The 16,810-nt window shown below is 47.6% G+C and overlaps 1 protein-coding gene across 4 annotated transcripts in view; it reads left to right on the top strand.

The window, feature by feature from the left end:
* COL26A1 (collagen type XXVI alpha 1 chain) overlaps nucleotides 1–16,810 on the top strand; it is a 114,331-nt gene that overhangs the window by 5,270 nt on the left and 92,251 nt on the right. For all 4 annotated transcript variants that reach the window (XM_069873817.1, XM_069873820.1, XM_069873821.1 and 1 more), the window contains exon 2: nucleotides 14,028–14,150. In XM_069873817.1, coding sequence (XP_069729918.1) covers nucleotides 14,028–14,150 — 123 coding nt within the window. The remainder of the gene's footprint in view (nucleotides 1–14,027; nucleotides 14,151–16,810) is intronic.

Consider the following 16,810-nt stretch of genomic DNA (forward strand, 5'->3'; position numbering starts at 1 on the left):
CCATCCTTGTTTTGTGCCTGGGGTCAATCAGCATCTGTTTTTTTTTCCCCCACAGAACTTTGCTTCTTTCTCCATTCAAAAGCGTGGTGCTGGGAGCTCTCGGCAGGGTTTGAAATGCTGTTTCTCATGGTGAAAAGGCTTGGGGCAGATGAACGGTGGTGGCTGTTGGGATGACATCATGTCTCTGTGTGGTGGCTCCCATCAGCCTGGAGCTGCGGTGCTTGCTGGGGTGTGGTAGCCCTGAACGGAAGGGCAGACGTTGCTTTTTGCTGTGTGCTGCTTAGCCCTTATTAAACTCAGATGTTTCTAACCCCTTCCTCCAGGCTCTCATTATTGCTGTAAACACAGCAGAGCACAAGGAGCTTTTTCAAACCCTCATTTGAGGCAGTGATGGGCGACAGCTCTACCAACAGCTCTCCAGCGGGTGTGAAGGGGGGTTGATATGACTTTAACGTTCCAACCCAAGGGAGATTCTGCTCATGTTTTCCTGAAAGAGAAAGACTTAAAAAATCTGATGCCAATTCTTTTCCTTCTGCCTCAGGTTTGCTTGGCTTCCTGGCTTTCTTCTGGGGAAGCAAAGGAGGAATCTGGCAAGAACTGGTGTGGTTTCTCCACCCCTGCTCCATGTGGGCTGTCTGTCTGCTTGTCTCATCACTGTATGCTGGGCAGATTTTGAGCTGTTTCAGGTGGCAGTGAAAGTGATACCAGTGATAAAACAGGGTTTCTGTTGGTGTGCTAGGATGACCAGAAGAGGCTCCCTTAGAAGAAGCTGCATGATCTGGCTGTCAGCAGCTCTCTCTGACATGCCTGTTCGAGATTTGCTGTGTGGCTGTGACAAAGTTATTTTTCAGCTTTTCGTGAAGGGAGAAAGAGGAGGCACTGCCATGGTAACAGGATCTGGGATGCTTCCTACCTATAAACTGCACCTCACACAGAGGGAGCTACCATACCTCCTGCAGGGGAACTTATGAATCCTTGATATCTCTAAACAGCAGCTGTTAGCTTTGAGGTGTAACCAGGCTATTTATGACCTTCTTACAAACAATCCTCCAAGGACCATCTCCTTTGCACATAGCTTTATGAGTCTCAAATACTCCTCTGTTTAATTGCATTCTTTGACCTGAGGAACTCTTGGCCCTGTGAGGTGCCAGAGCTGCTTTTGGCCTGGTGTCAGCCTTGGTAAAAGCTGGGCTCCTACAAGGTCTCCAAGATCAGTGGTGTGAGCTGTTCTTGGGGCATCTTTTGCATCTGACTTGTCCTGTGTGCCTTGTAAACTAAGATCCTGGTTCTGAATGATAAGGAACGAAGTGGGATTTAAGGAAGATTATTGCCATTCTGATGCTGTATTTAGTCAATGGATCTTAGCTTTCTTCTTAGAAATCTGGGCTGTCCTAGGGCATTTGAGTATGAGCTTTCCTGCTGCAAGGTTCTCCAAGTCTGGTCCCTGGAGTCTTGGGCTCAGTTTAAATTGCCCTTCAAAAGTTTCTGGTGTGTGGGAGGTGCAGGGGCCTTTCCCATTTGGTACTGTACATCCCCAAGGAAGCACTGATTTAATTAATGATTGTTGCAGCTTTGAGGTGAGCTTTTAGTGCTGCTTTTAATGAACTTAAAGCTAAAATGGCAGCGATCCTGAGAGCTGAGCTGTCAGCTTGTGTCTGTCATTTGCACTAGCAGCACAGGACAGAGAAAATCCGATATGCTTAAGCCTCAGTATTTCACCGTGGCAAACCCTGCTAACCTAAACACTGCGGGGGGAGCTGCATTCTTTGCTCTGCCTAATCTCTGTATTTTGTTAAACATGCATTCCTGCCAGAACTTTATTGGACAGAACAATAGTGACCAGCTGGGCAAGTGACCCTGGCTTTTCTGGTCGGCAGAGGAATTCGGCATCTGAAGAGCTCAGATTCTCATGTGCAGCTTAGTGATCTGGGTTTAGTTGCTTTTAATTATCAGCTGGCTGATTCATAAGGCTTTGTTTTCCACCCTCTTTCCCAAGGAAAAAAAGGTTCCCTTAACTGCTCGGTGTATGTTCTATGGACTAGCAGAAAGTCTGGGAACAGAGACTGGTGAGAACTCTTTTCTTTCCCCTAAATAAAATGGGAATAGAAATACTTCATTTCATGTAAGGGAAGGCTCAGGGGAGTGTTTTGTGAGGGTGCAGTGAGGGGGAAAGCTGCAGAATCCAAAGTACTGTATATGAATATAAGCAGTAGTTTGCAATAGATCTATGAATGATAATACTTGGCACTTGTATAAACTTCCACTCTTACTGAATAGCGGTTGTTGTGCTCCTTGTTTAATGCACCTTGCAGCCTGGATGCCTCATCGGTTTGTGGGAGCCTGTCTGCCTGACCTTTGCTGAGGAGGGTTTTGTTTTGAGGGCGAGCTGAGAGAGGGACGTGCTGAGTAGGGCTGGCTGGGCTGAACAGAAAGCTGGATGATGGCACAGGCTGCGCTACTTTCCTTCTCCCCTTCTGGAAAGGTTTGGGAGCCTTGGGATGTAATGTGGCTGTAGAAGCAGAAACACCTGCAGCTGCTGGTGCTACCGAATGGTGCCAGCCTTTGGGCTGCGGTGCTGCACGCTTCTTTCGTTCCCGTGCAGCGTCTGATGTACAGTAGAAAGCAGAAAGGCAAATTGGCTCAGTAGGATGTTACAGCGCTTGGCTTAATGCTGCTGTAAATCAGCATAACCTGCAGCAAAATATATTGTCTCCCTGCAGTGTATTTCAGGATACAGCACCGAGCCAAATGGTTTAAACCATCGCACAGTAAAATGCTGTCTCCTGGGCCACTGTTACTGGAAGTCACTAATGCAGATCACAAATGATACAAAGATTTTGGAGTGCGAAGCTGTAGGAGTTCATAGGCTGTCGGCCTGTGGATAAGCTCTGAATGAGTGTGCGTTGCAAGCAGAAATAATAAGATCCCGTTTTGCCAAGCACCAGAAAAATACTTGAGTCCTGATAGCATAATTAAAAGTCTGCACAAACCCTTTCAAGACCTCTGCAACCAAACCTGCTGGAAATTTATTGCAAGGATTGTAGCAACATATTCATTTTCTTGGGAAATGTCCTTTGAAACAATTGCACTCTCTAATTATGTCTGTCAGGCCCTGCCAAGTGGTTGTTGGCTTCTGAATGAGGAGATTTTCAAAGCAGCTTCTACAAATGACTGTAGAATTTTGCTGAAAGTAAACTTTCATCTCCCAGGTGCCTTGTGGAGGAGTTACTGTGTGAGCTTTGGGAAGGTGAGGCTGAAGCTGTGTCTGTTTGCACTGGATGGGAAGAGAGAGAGGAGTTGGGAATGTGGAAGTGATGGGAAATAATCACAACTTTTCTTGAGGAGAATGTCACCAGAAACCAGACTGGTTTGTAACAGGCACTTGAGCTGGTCTCCTGGCTGAGCCTGGGAGTTGCTGTGTGCTGCCTGTGTCTGGGTTACTGGTGTGTGTCTGAGCAGCGCTGTGGCCTATGGAGGCGAGGGTTGCACCACAGGGCACCTCCAGGAGCTCTGTGGGTGTGCTTGTGCTGGGTTTTGGTCTTAGTAAGAGCCAAAAAGCCCAGCTAGCCAGAAAACACCCATAAAATGCAACACCAAACCCCACACCAGCATTTGGTGGCAGTTGCACACTTCCCACGTGGAGGGAAGTTAAAAGGGCAGCTGTCCTAAGGGCTCTGCCTTGAGTTTGCCACAAGCTGTTGAGTCGTATGTGTCTGTGCTGGGCTCTGGGGTATCCAGGCTCAGGCGCTGCTGCTGTGTGTGCACAGGCTGAGGCTCTTCCCACCAATAACTCCAGACACTCCCGTTCACAGCAGAGGGGCGAGGGATGCCTGTGCAGCCTTCCTTTTAGGAGGATGGATCACGAGTGGGCGTCTGTTTGCATCCTGACCAAATGGGTGACTAAAAGCTCTTGTGGTGTTCCCCCTGTGCCCTGGCAGAGGCAGCTGGCTCGCCTTGCCCTTTGTGTTGGCAGGTGATTTTAAACTTCAACAACTACCCTAAAAAAAGCCTGTCTGTGTCTCTTTCAGACTCCTGCTGTCCCTGCTCAGTGCTGCTTTCTCCCCATCCACTCTTCCATGTGTGTCCTCGGGAATGTTTCAAGGCAGTGTTATCATTCTTAAGGAATCTATTGTGTGTGCACAGGCTATGGAGATTTTTTTTTTTTTTTTGGCTATTATTACTTGGCCAAATCAAACCCATTTTCCACCTGGATATTGAAATCCTCCCTCAAGATCATCTCCTTTCCAAATAGAGGCTTCCAGAGCACTGAGGCACTAAAACAGCTTCTTAGATTGCTCAAGAATTTTTTAATAATGGGGAAAGGTGTCAGTGTGTGTGCGTTCACAAGGGAGGGGCTTTCTTTTTATTAAGACTTCTTTCTAATGAACAAACTGGGTTGCAGCAAAGTTTAAGAGGAGAATACAAGTGATTGTTCTTGGCCAGAAATGAGGTGTGGAGATGGCTTCCAAACCCACTGAAACCATAGGAAGAGGTGTTAAAAGCAGGAGAACCTTTTAAACTGGAAGTGGGTAGTTGGAGTATGTTGTTTCTAGATGTCTGTGTATGGTCTGTCTGCAGGTGAGCCCTGCAGCGTGGCAGGCACTGTGCGATTGAATCACGTACCAGCTGATTAAAGGTGAGCTTAAAACTCGCCAAGCATTACATGTTTGCTAGCAAGGGTTTGGGACCGCTGCGAGAAGGAGAGCTGATGGACAGCAAAGGCCACCCCATTACTACTTATGGTGCTGGGCTGATGCAGGTGGCAGTGGAAGCAAGGGAGACTGGAGAGAGGGGAGGAGGCTGCTGGCCCAGCAGGCTGTTGGGCATCTCTAACTGTGACATCCAGGCTGTGTTACATTCACACAGCGCTGCGAATGAGGCTTCCACCTTGCGCAGAGAACACGCTTTGGAAGGGATGGTGGCTGGCAGCTGGGAAGAGTTTTAGGGCAATTCGTTCCTGTGTTTGGATGGGCCCTGGGAACGACTGGCTTGAAAGAGAGGCAAGGATATGATCACCTAAGTACCCAGGGGCGGGACGTGTGCTTGTGAAGGGTATTGCTGGTTTACTGCAGTGAAGAAGGGTTTTGAGAGTTTTAGGCCGTGCGAGTAGGAATTTAACCTTAAAGCTATTGAGACATCCTTAGCTCACGGTCTCCGATCTCTCTCCCAGTGTGCACTTGAGCCAAAACTGACTGCTGTAAAGGGCAAACTCTGCTCTCCGATCGCACAACAGATCGCAGTTCTGATGTTCCTGCTTCCCTACACATGAAACTCCCATGGGTGTGACTGGAACAATAGGATTATTTTTCCACATTATTTTTTATTGTGGTGACGCCCAGGACAGCCTTGTGCCAGACATGGCAGACGTGGGATACAAAGTGTTCAATTTAAAAAGCAAATTAGCACGCAGGCTTTGGGGTTTGTTTTTCAGACTGATTAACGCTTTGGGTACCCAGGCAGAGGGGTTTTGCAAGGCTTTGTTTTTACTGAGCTGGGGCTTTGCGTGGCTCATCTTGACGATCTCTGAGCTGGGCAAGCAGAAGACAGCCTGTGTTACCTGCTCCATGCAACACAGTATTTGGAATGGCCTGGTGTATTGGTAGGGGGATTGTGGAGAGAAGGGCTTTGCTCCCGGAGTACAGGTGTGTTGGTAGGGTACAGCACTCCCCAAAAATCATTCCTGTAGCACCAGCAGTCACTTTCTCTCAAGCCTAATGCAAACGCTGGCTGAGGGTACCTGAGGTTCAGTTGTCTCACTGAGTGAGGGTGGTAAGGGGCAAATTAAAAAGGAAAGAGAAATTGTTGATCTCAAAGCAATACAAATAGATGGATTTGTCTAGACTAGCTTATTATTTCTAATCACCTCCTCCAGCTCTGGAAACATGAGAAAGCTGTAGGGTTTCTCTTGCCTTTGAGGAAAGGTTGTTTCTGTAGTAGTTTCAGTGAGGATGTTGTCTGTCTCTGTGTGTGCCAGTCACCTGGAGCAGAAGGGATGTGGAATAAAGCTGAGCCTGCATGCTTACTGTGACTGTGCTCTAGAAAGAGGCCCCTGGCTCGTGGAATCTGGTTCCCAACTATGATGGGCAACCAGTGGAGAACTGCTCAAGAAGGATGTGCTGCATGGCCCCTCGCACACCAGAGCCCACCGACTTGGTCACAAGTTGCTGAGCAAGTTGAAGACCTAGACTGAAGGAAAAAATTGTCAAGTACTGCAGGAAGAAAGGAGGGAGGGAAGGTGGATGGAAGAAATGTTGCTGGAAGAGTCCTGGGTTCTGTTTACCTGACCCAGCTGCCTGCACAGGTATTTCCTGTTGCATCCAAATGCTTGTGAATTTGAAGCTGGTGTTCTGATCTGCTTAGCAATGCCCTTTTAGGCCTGAAGAACGCAGCTCTGAGTGATGAAATAGCTTGAGAAAGCAAATCTGGCTCCTTCAAAGAGAAACAGCAATGTTTTGTCTGTGGGATTTCCTTCTCTTTTTAGCTGTCATGAGGTTGTACCTTTCTCCAGTGACAGTGATTTCCCTGCTGTTCTGCTCCAGGAAGAACCTGAAGCTGCCTGTTCTGTGGGCAGGTTAACCTCATGCAATTAATAGGAAGCAATGACTTGTTTGTGCCATCCTCTTTTTTTCTCTTTGATATGTTCTGTGCTCTCCTTTTGTTCTTGTTGTAATTTGTGGGGTTTGGTGCCAGTATAATGCTAATGAAAAACAGCTTTGCTTGGGCGCAGTCCCTGTGTTCCTGTCATGTGTGTGGCTTTTGTTGCTGAGTAAGTGCTGAAGCAAGGGCTGAATGCAAGGCACAAAGATGCTCTGTTGTCTGCACAGAGCTCTAAGGAGACAAAATAAACTCAGGAGTGGGCTCTGTTCAGTCCTTGCAGGTTCGCTGTTGATGTGTGAAGGTACAGGCCGTGGAGGGCTGAGTATGTGACCTGAAGGAGATGCTGAAAACCAGCAGGAGCCCCATTTGTCCATTCTGGGGGCTCCAGTTGTGCCAAGTGTTGTTTTGTTGTGAGATAATGTAGCAAGGAAAGTTAAAGACAGTGATGGGTGCTGGTGTTATGGATAGTGAAGGAGACTCTGTAGCTGCAGCAACAGCACAGTATAGCACAGGATGCTGTTAGAGGGTTGCTGCCTCCTTACATTTGTGTTCCAAATGGTTTACTCTCCACAAAGGTTTTGAGGACAAGCAGGTGTGTGTCAGTGTCCTGGTCTTCCCTTTGCAACTCCACCTCCTGCAAGCTCCAAGTTGGAGTTTAATTCTGGATGAATTTGTTGGCATACATTTAGAGGTAGTGACTTCGATCAAAGTTAACCTCAAACTTTAATGAAAATCAGGGCCACTGTCCTCAACTTCAGCTGTTCTAGACCAGCTTTCCCACGGAGGACACAGACAAGCAGCAAAATTTGTCTTTGAACACAGGGGTGTATTTCAGACAGTTGCTATTCTGAATCCTATCTCTGTCCTTTCACAATCAAGGTCTCTTTCCTTAACTCATCCCTCCTTTCAAAGTCAGACCTTCTAGGAATGAAGCCGTACTCTGGATAGGTTGGCAATGTGAAGGTAGGAGTCCTGTCTACGGCCAGGCCATCCAGCTGTGCAGGAATGTTTAGACTCAGGTTCTTCTTTTGAATGGCTCCGATTCCTTTATGTTGTAAAAATGACATCCTGGGTTGTAAGTGAGCATGATTGCCGTGCTGCATAGATATCGGATGCCAAATTCCATCAAGTCAGCCTAATTTAACAAAGATTCCACAGATATTTTCGTACGTTCCCTCTTTCCTCCCTCTGTGAGCCCTGGAAACTGACTTCTCCCTGATGGTGATAAGCTTAGGGGAGGGAGGAGCAGAACAGTTTGGTGTGTAGAAGAATGCCTGTGAAAGCAAAGCACTTCAAAGGAGCAAACCTCCCTCTTATTTCTGAGCACTCAGTCATGGACTGACTTCTTTCTTTTTCATGATGAAGGTAATTATGGTTGAGGTCAACTGTATTTATTGTTAGGTTCGGTTGGAGCACTCCACCAGCAAATTAAGAGTAGCTGGGTGATGGATAGAAATCAGAGGGGCTTTAGCTAGAGAAATCCTCCTTGAGCCCTCTTGCCTCTTTCCCCTTGCATGCATAAACATAGAACACAGGCAGAGAGGTGCATGGACTGAACAGGATTAGCTTATTTCCCATCCTACCTGCCTGCTCAACCTTTTAAGTCCTCATCTACCTCTTATAACCTGCTTTTATATTAGTGCTGATGTCCCAGGTGAGTGAGTTAGTACATATGAATCCAGGGTGTGTATTCCATGAGTGCCATCATTGTCAGAGTCCTTCCTTTGTTAGCTCCAGCAGCTGGAAGGTGATGTGTGAATGAGGTGGGAGACTGGAAGAGAAAAGGAATGGTCTCATGGCTGAGGAACCCGAATGTTGCTCTGGGGAGCTGGATTCCCTTTTTGTCTCTGCAAAAGAGCTGCCCCAGTGGCTCCATACTATTTGGATATTCTGCGTCTAGGCTTTTAATAATTCCAGTAGGGACTATTTTTTTTTCCCTTACCCCTGGAACTTCAGTGGCTGCAGAAGGATAAAGCACAGCTCTGTGCAGTTTCCTCTAAACCAAAGTGAGTTCAGCCCTTGAGGTAATGCTGCTTGGAAGGTCAACCATGCGCACAACAAAAGCAAGGAGAGCACAGTTAAATATGCTTGGCTGCAGAGCTTGCTAAAGGTTAAAGCTGTTGTGCAGACTGAACTGAGTTTTCCTCAGAAGGTAAAGATTCCTTTAGGACTAAACTCCCTCCAGCAGTCTCTGATAATCTACTTTGTGTGGGAAAACTGAAGACTCGTACTAGCAAGGAGTGTTTGAAGTGCACTGAGAACAGAATACACTGCCTTGGGTAAGGTCTATGCTGTTGAGAGGCACCAGGATGAATTTTCTCATCTTGCTCAGCTGGCCAGACCTTATTTTTATCACTTTTTCAGGAGTTGTTGTGGTGTGTGCAGAAAGACTGCAGTTCCCTCCAGTCTCTGTCTGATCAGCATAGCTGAGCGGGAGACCTGGAACTTGTCTTATTCCTGTCCGTGCCTCTGGCTCTTTGCTGCTTCCATGGCTGCTGCTGTCTGGCTTCAGAAACACCTGCAGCCTTCCAGTTCTATTCGCTTCCCAGAATGAATGGGTTGTTACAAAGGGTTTTTCTCCCTTTTTCACTGGAGTCAGGGTAACCTCTGTTAGTGACTGAAGTGCACGTTGGGAGCAAGGCACGTGTGGAACATCAATATTGACAAGATTGCTGTGATTTGTCTGCTGACTTGCAGACCTCTTAAAACTTCGTAATGGAAAAGCAGACACTGCTTTGAACTGAGCCTGCCCTCATAAGCTTGTGCGAAGCCACCCCCTCGCCCCTGCCAGGTGGGCTTTCCTGGATTCCTAAGCAAGGGTCCAGTGATCTCCAGACCTGAATCAATCCATCAACTCTGAACGTTCCAGTGTTGTGGAGATTGAGGCTCACAATTGAATGACAGTCTTGGGTCCTAAAACCTCGTTACCTGGGGAGGGCACGAACATGGTCAAGAACAGGAGAAAATTAAGCCCAGCTTGGTTTCTGAGCTTGTTGGTAGTGTGATGGAATTGTTCCCTTTTTAGCCAGGTCACAGCAGTCATCTTGTCACAGCCACCTGAACTAGCTGGTAAACTTGATCCTAGTGAGAGGCAAAGCATATTCAGGGAGGTGCGTATTTGGGAATAAGATGGGTATAATGCAGTTATGTAGAAGTGGCTGTCTCAAGAAGAGCTGCCCCAGAGAGCCTGGCAGTCTTTGGATTTGGATTTCTTGGCACAGAGAGGGCAACTTTGCTCCTGGCCTCTGTGGAGCCTATAAATAACGAACCCCTCCTAACAATGGGCTCCGGCACACAGCATATGGATTGCTGCTCTGGCAGAGCAAGCGGGATGCTGTGCTATTTACACAGAGAAAAGAGCACAGTTTGCTTGCATTGAGTCACAACGGCAACTTTTCCCCAGTGAAAGTCGATGACCTCTGGATTTTATTGAATTCCTCTCTAGGATTGCTGGGAAATTGAGAGCTCCAGTGAAAAACGTTACGAGGAAACCTGGGGAAATCTATGTAGCTATCAAAACACTCCTACTGTTTTCTGTGCCCTAAATGTTGATCTCTTCTAAGTATAACACACAGTGCCTTATCCTTAGGGAAACAAAAGGATAATTCGGTGCAGTTGTTTACACAGCACAAAGCTTTAGGGCAAATCACAAGCGGCAGAAACACCAACCTTGCCGAGAGCCTTCTGTAACGTTCACTGGGAGTGAGGAGGGTCTGGTCATCTGCAGACACGTGCATTGGGTGCTGATGAAACAATCTGGTATATGAAGTTGGTGTTTTCCCATGCCTCCCCCTTCCCAAAAAGACTTTGATTGCTTCTTTCTTGGTCAGTTAAATCTTGGTGTTTGAAGCCACTGTTTGGCACATGCTTTCATTGGCAGTTCTAAAACCACAGTGAATCTCCATTTTACTGACCTCTGCAACAGCAGAAATGGCCTTGTTTAGAGCTGAACTTGCTGGATTGTCTCTGCTAAAGCACAGTGTTCCGTGCTGGTAGGAGCATGGGGTGCTGTAAGGCCATGGATATCGGAAGAGGTGTCCCTCGCTCCAGGGAGTCCTGTGTGCGGTAGGTGCTGCCTGCTGTAGGTCTGTCCGTAGCAGGGCATGGCAGCCAGTCAGTTTGTGTGGAGCTGAGCTGTCCTCCCACGGAAAGAAGTGATTAGGCAAGAATGTAGTTGCTTTCCTCTTCAGGTCGCACATTCCTGATTAAACAGGCTTCTTGCTGAGTCCAAATCGGTTCAGCCCAGTGGTTTTTGACACAGTTCAATTTGTGATCACTTGGCCAGTGAAATGAAGCCTACAAACAACCAGCTGGCTTTTCTCTTGCAACCCCCCTAGAAGGCCTTCCAGGGACCCCCAGAAGTCTGAGAAGCTTGGATAAAAGCCAGCGGTTTGGACCAGGAAAGGAGCAGATGTGACTTTGGGGGATGCTTTTGTAAGTGTGTTGTGGTGTGAGTCTTCCCAAGCGTTCCCAGGGGTGAATGGGTGGAGCCTGCTCCATGCGCACCCTGGAAAGTTAGGTTTTCTTGTCTCCAATGGCCAGGTGCCTGAAGTCAGGGACTGCTGCTCCTGCTGAGTTAGCAGAGAGCATTTGCTGAGGGAGGGATCTGTTGGAGCTCAACCCAGTAGTTTTAAGCATATCTCTGATGGAAGCGAACTATTGAGTGTGTTGCTCTACTATGGTTGTTCCAGACTGACACCCTGACAGTAAATGTGGTTGGATACGTGCTGGCATCAAGACATGATGTGTTGTTAGCTGTGATCAAAGCAGGAGATCATCGTCTATAGCCCTGCACTGAAGCTGTCTAAATCAGTAGCTTGCAGACCATGGTCAGCAGATCCTCAGTTGTCCGTGAATGTCTTCCAGGGATTAAATAGGGTGTGAGAGGAGGGTGTATCTTTGGGTACAGCTGGGGGAAAATGGACCAAGTGAGAGTTATTGCTCTCAGTAAAGCAGTGGAAGACCAATTTCTTGAGGTGCTGTGGGGCAGACATTGTGCAAAATATGCTGGTAAAGAGCATGCGTGAGATCTGACAGACCCAGCTGGAAAGGAGCTGCTGATTGGATTGTTTGGTTTGCTTGGTTGGAATATTTTTTTTGAATAAGCAGCAATGTATTCTCTGCCACTGTCGATGCGTGCCAGTGAAAGTCCTAAACCTTTCTTGCTAGCATCTGTATATAATATAAAGGGTCATTTATAATCTCTGTAAGCCACGATGGGACCTTTCGTCACTCTCTCTGTAGCCTGCTTGTGTTCTGGAGGCTGCTCTTGCTGACTTTTGGCTTGCAGAGAGAAATCTTGGGGTGGTTTTGTCTGTCTCTGTCATAGCTGCTGTGCTGTAGTATCTACAGTGGGTCCCAAGCATCATATCTTAATGCATCTCATGATCAATGATGTTCCTGTCTGTCTCGCCTGCTTCTATCCCACAGTGGAACACAAACACATAAAAGCTGCATTTGTAGGAAAATTGTGCTGTTTATGAGGAGGCAGGAGTCTGTTTTGCCAGTAGGAATGTACCTCTTGCTCCTGGGGGGACATTTGTAACCAAACTCTTCCTTCTGTTGGTAAAGAGAGAAGTTGGAATAATCTCTGTTCCTGCAGGGTTATCTGAGCATTTCGAGGAGCTGACTGCTCTTGTTGGTTGCTTCTTCCCCCCCCAAGCCCTGATCCACACTGTGGAGTTTCTGCTTTGGAGAGGACTGAATGCTGAGGTGATAAGCGTTGTGGTGTTAGCCGTGTCGCTGTGCTCGCGGTGGCCCTGCTGAGGAGGGTGGAAGGTGTCCTGGCATTTGAGCAAGGATCGGTTACGTTGCTGTGGGCTCAGTCCTGTTCAGCCTGGCAAACCCAGGTGAGGGCTGCAGGCAAGGAAAAACAAACCCCGTGACAAAGGCCCAGGGAGGTGAAATGGCCGCAGGGACCATGTGCGCACTCGAAATTAAAGACTACTTTAGTTTGAGTTATTGCATTTCCAGTCCTTAGCTTCTGACTGTTTCTCCTGGTTTTGCTCTCTAACCTTTCCACAGAAGTTGTGTTGAGCCTGTTCAAGTATCTGCTGTCCTCATGTCATCGGAGCTTCGTTAATCTTCTCTTTGCACTCTGGTTCTGTGATGTAGGTGTTTGCAGTGAATATTGTCTGCAGGGAAGGCAGCTGAGGGGCCTGGTGGCTCTGGGCAGAGCCCTCCCTTTCTCCGGGTGCCCCAGCTCACCCGTCCGGCTGCTGGCGAGCAGCCTGCAGGCCCCAGCTGGCCCGTTGTGGTCTGCAGCGCTTGGCTCGGCCGCTGGCATGTGTGCCTCCTATTCATGAGAGAGAGTTACCCAGAGAGCGGGGAGCCTCCTGCAGGGATGGGAGGGGGATCCAACAAGGACACAAAATGCAACAAATGCTGTGAATGGTGAACACTGGAAAAATTAAACTGCCATGGGGAAAGTGGGTTAGGGAAGGAGGCGAGGATATGAGAGTGGCTGTTTCCATCATGCAAGCAGTTTGATTTTTGGTATGTGAGGCTAGGGAGCCACTGTGATGCTTGGAGAAGAAGGGGTACTGGGGCCTTTTACTTTAAGATGGATGAGGAGCAGGGCTCTTCTGCCTGTGCAGGGAATGCTTACACAAGCACTTTATGTTTTGGAGCATGTGGTGGTGTCTCCTCTTAGTGTTAGTGACCCCAGGTCTGATCCGCAGTCAGTAGGAAAGCGATGCTCCAACCTGGTAGCTGTGCTGAGGCACAAATTCAGAACTGTGAAGCAGTGTTTGTGAATATGGACAATGCTCGCAATGGGGAAATGAAAGTAGCACTGGAACCTAAGCACAGGGCAGGTGGAAAGGTTCTGTGGGTACAGATTCCCTGGGCTGACACTGTGAGACTGCACAAAAGCTGCTCCCTTTCTCCCCTGCGTCTTTTCTTGCTCACTTTCAGATGGTTAACCTCACCAGGATGGTCATACAGCTTGTTTGCACCCAGCTTGTTTAAGCCCTGCTGACAATGAGCTCCACCACACCAAAAAGCATTTTTCCAACTCCGGTCCTGTTTAGAATGGCAGGAGGCAGGGGAACGGTACCCTAACGAGCAGGATGAAGTTCAGACCAGCACAATGGGAATTGACTGTCGGCAGACTTGGAACACTGTTTATTTATACTATAGTCCTATTGTTTCTGATAACAGAACTACATTGTGTTCTATAAAACTCTGGCTGCTGAGGACCAAGGGAGAGGCATTGCTGGATCTCTTGCGGTTCAGGTTGGCAGAAGCCGGGGATCTTTCCGTAGCCATTGGGAAGAGTGGGTGGGGTGAGAAATGACTCCAAGTCAGGCTGGCTATGGCTGGCAGCAGAACCGATCCCACCCCAGACTCTTGGTCTGGGTTTGCTGCAGTCGGGTCTGGGCTGGTTCAGGTTGCTGTGACTGGGCTAACGGTGTCCCTTCTCTCTGCAGGCATTGGTGTCACTACACAGTTACACGGACAGTTTCTTGCCAAGTGCAGAATGGGTCAGAAACGGTGATCCAGCGAGTTTATCAGAGCTGCCGGTGGCCGGGACCTTGTGCCAACTTAGTGAGGTAAAAATCATGTCTCATATTGCCTGAACTTTCCTGCGCTTCTCATTAAATTGATTGGCTTTTAAGAACTGCTTAGAGGGTTGAGCTCAATGGGCTAGATGTGATAACCTGCTTTGTGGTGGCGTAACTGGAGAACGCACTGGTGTTGGAGCAGAGTAATTGCACGTGAAGGTAAGTGTGGTATTGGGGACAAGCTGTGTGAAGCTGTTTAGCTTGGTTTGTCCTTTTCAGCACAGGAGGCTGCAGCCAGTCAGGTGTGAAGCTAAATAAATATGAAATCCACCAGGGTGCAGAGTGACTGAACAGGGTTGGCAGGGATGCTGGGCCGCTGGCACTGTGGCTCTTGTTGGTATCAGGTCTCCATACTTGGGGGTTTGAGAGTGATGTTGCTCTAATCGCATTCCTTGCAGCTGGTGGTGGCCAAAGGTCATGTGCCCTGTACCTCCAGAGTGGAATTTTCTCACAGCATTTCTTACTTTGGCATCTCAATATCCTTGACGTGCATGACACCACGATCTCCCCTCTCCCTAGATGAGAAACAAAGCTGGGAGACAGTGACTTGTCAAGAACTTGCCCCAGGTCTGCTGTTAGCCTTTTTGCCTTTCAATCTTTTATGATCTTGGGATCCAAGTTTCAGAAAAACAAACCCCATGTGTGAAGTGGCTGTCCCCAACTACCATCTTTCAGTACAAAGTCTCTTTGTATTGTTGAGCTGCTGCTTCCCTGAAAGCCATTCTTGGAGCAGAATGGTGTTACCCACCCATCTCGGAGTTGGTGAGAAAGCCATTGTTCTCTGAATTTACACCTAGCTCCTAGAACCATTTCGCATGCTGCCAAGCCCATAATTTAGCTCACAAAGCTGTTGCTATTGTTACCCATTCACCCCCAGAGCACCGAGGTCCTCTTGTAGGTGATCACCTGCCCAGAATGAGGTTGAGCTATTCCCATAAATACTCTGAGCTCCATCTTCCCAATCTGTTCTTGCGACTCTTCATCTGGAATTCACATTTTCCATGTGCAGTTACCACAGTTGGTTCTCCAGTTTCTACTTGGCCAGTGGGTCAGTCTAAGTTTTTTCCCTTGTAATATATCTGCTTTGGTGTCTCTTTGGTCTTGTTTTATGCAAGGCTGTGGTTGAAACACTTAATATTTTACACTGTCATAGCCAAACTTCTGCTTAAGCTTTTTAATTTCCCAGACTTTTTATGCACATAATTGTCATTAGAAACTTGTGAGCTTTCACCTTGTCTCCTAGACTTGCCAAAAATCTTGCTTATTTTTCCTTGTTAATGTAACTGTAGTTCTGTAAGTACCAAACAATTGATCAGGTTACTACTAAAAATCCTTTTTGTGGGCTCCTGTGGCTACTCCTCTAGATGGATTCTCATATTGTTAACCCAGAGACTTTAGGAGCGGTGTGTGCTGTTGGGACGTTGTTCATGGAACATTTTCAGTTTCAAATCTAGCTTGGTTCATTTGCCTGACGAGTTCAATTGTTTGGAGACAATACAGAATGGCAGCAGAGTTCTCAATTTTTCATTCTATGTGAGAATATCATGGAAAGAAGCTGGGATTGTTGATATTGAAGATCTCGGCTAGTGAAAGCTCAGCTGACAGGAGCTGCATTTTTGGGAAGATGGTCAACATGAAGAAACCTACCAGAAGAGATGGGAGAAGGGCATCAATACTCTGTTCCCCTCACAAATGGGAGGAGACGCAAGAAAAATGAATGGCACGTTTCCAAGGAAATAAGTAAACTCCGCACTTCAGCAAGAGCCAGTGAAACCCTGGATATGAAGTTACTCATCTGTCAGCTTCAAACGTGACTCAAAGGTGGGAGAGACAGAAGGAGAGCATTCTTGCAACACAGCAGATCTGGCTGTGATGCCCTTTCCAGCTGCTGGTCACTGTCCTTTTCACCTTTCAGTGTTCTGGCCTGTCTGGCTTATCAGACAGATAAGCTTTGTGCTCTTGATGGCATTTTGGCAAGCAGGCCACAGGTCTTGCATGGATCATTCTTGCTGTTTGGTGTTTTCCAGTGCTGGGTTTTCTTTTTTGTTATTTTCATTTAAACTGAGCACATTTGTGCTCCCTAAGGGATGATTTTTTTTACGAGCTGGTTTACAGAATAACAAAGAAGGAATTTTGCCGGCTCATCCCTTTTGGTCTTCTCTGCTTTTGAAGACTCTGTCATTCCAGGGTCAGTAGGAGTTTTGGGATCTGTCACCCAAGAGGCTGCCCTGTAGCTGATGGTTCTGCTCAGGTTCAGCAGCAATACCACAGGGAAATCCTGCTCACTTTCTTTCCAGACAATTGCATAATAAATCCAGAGTTAATTCCAGTGCATTAGGATTGCCACTTGAAGTCTTGTTACATGTGATCTCTTTTATGTGTTTACTTCCCTTATCTCTCTCCAAGATGTAGAGTTTTATATGCTTTGAAAAAGCTGCCTGCCCTCCCATGCACACATGGGATGTAAATGTAGGATGAACAGTGCTCTGCCAAGGGGCTGGCTGGAGGCTCTGGGTGTATGAGGGATCAGAGCTGCAGCAGAAAGGCGCCTTCTCAGGTTTGGGAGCAGTGGGGGTGGCTGTGCTTTCAGAAGGGGATCTGTGTGCCTGGCCGGGCAGAGGTGGAGTTCTTGCAGCCTGTGTGTTACA

The sequence above is a fragment of the Phaenicophaeus curvirostris genome, chromosome 21, assembly GCF_032191515.1.
Source record: "Phaenicophaeus curvirostris isolate KB17595 chromosome 21, BPBGC_Pcur_1.0, whole genome shotgun sequence".
In the NCBI taxonomy this organism is placed as follows: domain Eukaryota; kingdom Metazoa; phylum Chordata; class Aves; order Cuculiformes; family Cuculidae; genus Phaenicophaeus; species Phaenicophaeus curvirostris.